The 5,501-nt window shown below is 43.8% G+C and overlaps 1 protein-coding gene across 1 annotated transcript; it reads right to left on the bottom strand.

The window, feature by feature from the left end:
• Positions 1-799: 799 nt before the first annotated feature.
• hpxb (hemopexin b) lies at positions 800-5,211 on the bottom strand (the record flags this gene model as incomplete). The annotated part of the gene is made up of 10 exons (XM_079296846.1): positions 800-1,026; positions 1,112-1,259; positions 1,355-1,485; positions 2,029-2,121; positions 2,209-2,421; positions 2,568-2,721; positions 2,804-2,961; positions 4,328-4,411; positions 4,543-4,568; positions 5,147-5,211. 10 exons carry the CDS (start codon positions 5,209-5,211, stop codon positions 800-802), a joined length of 1,299 nt encoding a protein of 432 aa, XP_079152972.1.
• Between the last annotated feature and the right edge of the window lie 290 nt (positions 5,212-5,501).

Raw genomic sequence — 5,501 nt, 5'->3', positions numbered from 1 at the left:
CCATTTCCATTAAAATTACTCAGCACACTGACAGATATGCAGATGACTGCACTAAAAACGAAAAGCATAGGTCCTTGACTGTATTTTCTTGCTGAGAACATCTTGTTCTCGTTTTGTTCTTGTTCTTGTTTTTTAATTCGAGAGCCAATCTGTCTGGGATTCTGTCGTGGCTCAGCTGGTCGAGTGCTTCACTCTCAGTCTGCACGACTGTGAGGCCTCTCCGTGCTTTACGCGGCACTACTCGACCCCGGTGACTGAAGGAAAAATAAAAAAATAAAGTTTTGGCCACCAGCAATTTGTCACATCTGTCTACATCTGCGATTCTGTGATTGAAATCCGTGAAAAGTCAGTGCAGCAGGAGCAGCTCCCTCTTCAGGTGATCTGAGTGGAGAGCTGTCTCCATAAATTGCTTCTCTTTTGAAGCATATTGCTTGCTAATTGCTTCAGAGCTCAGTACACTACAGAAAACATTAGTAAATGGAGAGAACCCCCCCCCGTCTGCATTCAGACTTTCACATTCATTTGTACAGTAGGTCCTCTAGTGGACAAACTCTGTCATTACTTCATACATTTACTTTGGATCATAGACATGTTATCTAGAAAGTGTGACCAAATGTTCTTTTTATCATAAAGATATCATAAGATGTTGACAGAATAATCACTGACTTTGACTCCAGTATGACGTTTTCCACATTTTATTCATGAAACAACTTAAACTCCACGATGCATGGGAGGGAGGGAGTTATCAAAAGCTTACACATCTTCCCTCTCTCTTCCACTCTCTAGTGTGACTGAGAAACTACGCATCGCGACATCCCAACAGGGCGTTGGTAATGGGGAGAGGGTGAGGGGCCATCCTGCTCATAGATAGTAGCATGGGGGTCGCGTACTTGTAATGCTGCGAGCCCTTGAACAACTGGATTCCTTCCGCATCGCACAGAGCGGCGTCGATGCCGGACAAGGGCAAGGGATAGTCGGTCACGGCCCTGGGTGTGGCGATAAGGTCCACGTACCGTATCGTCTTTCCTGTTGGAAGAAAGATGTTTTGTCAACATTCCAAGCAACCCCAAAAAAAATCACCAAACGAGATATAAGAAGTCCGTAACCTTACCTTGGATTACATGAACCGTGTGCTCATTTGGACAGACAAAAGCGGCGTCCACGTGTCCTTCGATTCCGAGCTCCTCCACCAGGGTTTTAGGGTAGCCTTCAATCAGGGTGTAGTGAGCCGCTGTTTTGTAGATGTAAACTTGATCATCCTGCAGGGGTTTGGCAGCACGGGAGGCAATTTTAGTATTAACTTCAACACGCACGCATAGACGCGTGAAGTTTTGCCGGTTACTTCAAAGTCTACCTTGATCAAGTACATGTCGTCGGCGTGGGAAAAGACGGCGTCCACCCCGTTGCTGATCTCTTTCCACGCCCTGGTGATTGGGAAGGCGTGGAGGCCGCTACGACGGGTGTCCAGGCGCATGTACATGGAGCCTGAGCAGATGGAGCGGGCGTCTTGTGAGAGCTTTAGAGCAAGCTTGAAAGAAATGATCAACCCGAGAAAAAAAAAATCCAAAGGAATAGCTTTGCATATTGGGAGGTACGCTTTTTAAATGTAGGTAAGATGACAGGGAGTTAGATGAGAAGATAGATACCACTCTCATATATGTGCGTCAAGGACAAAGCTAGAGCCAGCAGGTGATTAGCAATAGCTTAGCATAAAGGGGGAAACAGCTAGCCTTGCCAAGTAACTAAAACGTTGTATCTCGTTTGTGATACTAGCAGCTCTACGTTTAGCATGTTAGCGCAGTACAAAGTTCAGCTGATGCTGATGGGGGTGTCATTTTGTAAGATTTGGTCGTGATATCCCAGGCTTGTTTCTTCCTGCTTCTGGTATTCATGCTAAGCTAATAGTATCCTGGCTCGAGCTTCATACCTCTAACTCTCAGCAAGAACACAAATAAGCCTACTGTAGTTCCCAAAATGTTGAACTATTCCTTTAAAGACTACTTTTTTCTTCTTCTTTTTTTACTTTACCTGCAAATAAATAACTTTTGCCTGCATCATCAGTGGTGATGGCATCTAACTTGACCTCACTGCATTTCGGGACTTCGTAGTCACCTCCATGACCTGCAGTGAAACACAGACGATTACGCGATTACCCGAAAAATAGCTCCGCACTAAATCAGCGGAACCGAATCGACAGAGGAAACCCACCGAAGTCCGGGCACTTCATGAAGTAGTGGCGGATGTCCTTGGGGTAGGAGCCGCTCACCTCTCCGCTCACCGGGTTGAACCTGGTGAAGTTGTGTCCGTGGAAACAGTAGTAGTGCTCCAGCCAGCGCTGAGCGGAGGTGCAGACAGGCAAATGGGGCCACGTCTTGATCTTCACTGTCTTTGTGATAATATCATACACATGCACATCATGTCCTGGGGGGGGGGGGGGATAACATAGTTTGAGTTACTAATTATCTATTCACAGCAGCCTAAGACAATCAACTCCTTCTTTCATTTATTCATTTTAATTTAAACATTATTTCGTGAGATGGATATCTTTACAGCGAAGGCCAACGCACCCTTGAAGAACAGAACCGAGTCGGCCGTGCACTCTCCTTTGGGACACTCTACGGCTGAATCCAGATGCGAGGGGACTCCTGGGAAGTCCTCCTGGATCTCTTTGGGATAGCCGGCCTCCAGAGTGTGGTTGTAATAGCTAAACACCTTGTCATCCTGGAGGTGACATGAGACAACATGTAGGTACAGAGATACTGCTCTGGAGCTGAGAAAAACGAACGCACCTCGGGGGCCATACCAGGAAGAAATAGATGTGGTCGTGGTCGCCTGGGTTGTCTGCGTTGTGCATAAGGAAGGCGGCGTCCACGTGGCCGATGTGATGGATGTCATCAAGCTCCTTGAAGGACTCACTGGAGAGCTGGGCCGCACCGTGGAAACCATTCCACAAGTGGCTGCCTGAAGGGAAAACATCCACTTTGTCAATGCAATCAATCAATATTCAGTTTGGGCCTCTGGCTCAGGCACTGAGTAGACTACAAAGTATTTTTAAATCATCTTGGTATGATAATGAAGGCACCACTTGTGGTATTTCTGCAGACGTGTAATCATCAGTACATATGTTACTGGGTCAGATTAAATGAAGATAGGACACAGCATTATTTATCTATGTTATTTCCACCGAACAAACCTGCGTACTTTTACAGTGAATACTCGTGTGGAATGATGCAGTCACAGCCCAAAATGTCTTTAATACCATAGCGCAACATTTAAACATTACCTTCACACAGACTGATACCAATAAAGTGAATCACAGCAAAGATGGAGAGGTTTCAGTCGAGTATGTTCAGTAGAGGATGTTAAGGCGGAATCTACAAATTGGCCACTTTGGTACATTTGTGTACCGTCTGTGCCATTTCAAATGTTCTCAGGTAACTAAAACCAATTTAATTGAATGTATATGTCAATATAGGTAAAAACGAGATGTAAAAACAACAAAAATCAACCATTTAGACCTCTTTACATATTCCCATTAAAAAAAGACATAAGGTCTATTTAACCAGCTCATGCCTGTATTGAAGGCCAGTATCACAATTAATCGAGACAGACCATGTTATCACACACACGGGTGAGCATAGGTTGTTTATCAAGACGGCTTGAATATGCTCAAAAATGATGACGAGACATTGGAGTAACGTTGTACATTAGCAGTGTGGGTACGCTAGCGTTAGCCATTAGCATCGTGAACACGCCCTTCAACACAACTCTGAACACGCAACAGTAAAGGTAAGACATCTTTATGGTTATGGCTGTTTAAACTTGAAGTTTATGTTCCTCTTCTTGCTGTTGGTTTAGTTTTGGACACGATATTTCAGACACTTTCAGAGTGACATTGTTTGGGCGGTTAGCATGAAGTAGCAACATTAGCACAACTTCACGCGCTAGCGTGTGTTCTGCTGTGCGCTCGTTTAGTTGCTTGGTGTTGGAGTTTCGTTTCGTTCCTGTTAGAATGGTTATCATGAGCGTGTAGCCGAGCTTCTTCCCGTTATGTGGATGTGCAAGAATAATATGTTGCTACACGCTAAACGTGTCATTTCCATGTGTTTGTTTTGATGTGAACTGCTTCTCCAGGTACCGGTGTTATGTCGAAATCCGTTCCCCCGTTTAATAGTGTTTCCTTCCTGTTAAAGTCATAGCGCCCCCCTGTGGTTAGGTTTAGGTTATCAGCTATTTGACACCAAACCTGGTTCAAAAGGATAATAGAGAAAGACAATAACCCCAAAAGACAATAAAGTCCATCATTATTTGTAGAATTATTCCAAACCTTTGAAGTAGAAAGTGTTTCCTTTCTCGTCAGGAGTGACGGCATCAAACTCAATGCCTTCACACCGGTCTGGTAGAGCAGCTTCTAAACATGGAGATAACAGCACTTGTTACCATTAGTGCAACTGAAATACAGAATATGTGTATCATTGGAGAGAAATTAATGTTTCTGTGAGAAAGCAGGGCTGTGAATTCATATGTTCATTTAAAACCCACCATCTACTGCTACATCAGTTGGCGGCCTGTGGATGATAAAAATAGATTTTTCTGCAGTTCAGCATAGTATCAGATTACATTTCCAAAAATCCTTGAATCATGACGATAGGGGGGTCAATCAGTGACACACCACCAAAGTTATGCAACAGCTTTGCGCTGTATTTGTATACATGGCGACCTTTGTGAGCCAGCAGATAGAGTTGTGACATGAATGCACCGTGACTTGCACGTTTCTGCTGAGGAGAAAATACAGGAAAGTAGGAATGATCCAAATTACAGAGGGGGGGACAAAATAACGGAAACATCATATAGTTCAATGTGATCCAATGAAACAAAAACCCAAAGTCACACCCACAGCCTCAAAAGTTGGCACTCTGAAGGAGCCATTTACAGGGTTATTGTATCTGTTTGCATTATACTATAAGGCGTATAGTATAAGCTATACTTTATTTGTACCCCCTGTATTTATAGATATGTGCCCATATAATGCTGTGGTACATAACTGAAAATACATTTGAAAGCATCTCGAGATTAGAGCTAGAGCACCTATCACCTATTTTGAGTGTGAATTTATTTCAAGATTGAAGAGTTAATTAATACTCACACAGGTCCTCCATTGGTGAGGGCAAGTGCTAAGCACAGAAACAGGGTTTTGGGGAGCAGCTCCATGCTGTGAAGTCCTCAGATGTGGAACAGAGCTGTAGCTGTGCAAAGCCCGCACACTCTTATACTGACGTATGTGGATGGACAAGTTAGGTAACTGTGGGTGTGTGTGTGTACATTGGAATTTTAGTTGTTGCAAAATGATGAGTAAGATCATTCACAATCTCTCTCCCTCTGGATTTCAAATGAAATCATTGATCTTTCCGGTTAAAATGTTCCCACTCCTAGCTCTAGAAATTGGGGCAAATTGTTCGATCGTTTTTGTTTGGTGAAAGACTTTTCTAGTAATACACACA

The sequence above is a fragment of the Melanostigma gelatinosum genome (genome assembly GCF_949748355.1).
Source record: "Melanostigma gelatinosum genome assembly, chromosome: 24".
Lineage (NCBI taxonomy): Eukaryota > Metazoa > Chordata > Actinopteri > Perciformes > Zoarcidae > Melanostigma > Melanostigma gelatinosum.
Note: the sequence above shows the minus strand (reverse complement) of the source record. Positions and strands in the feature narration are given on the sequence as shown.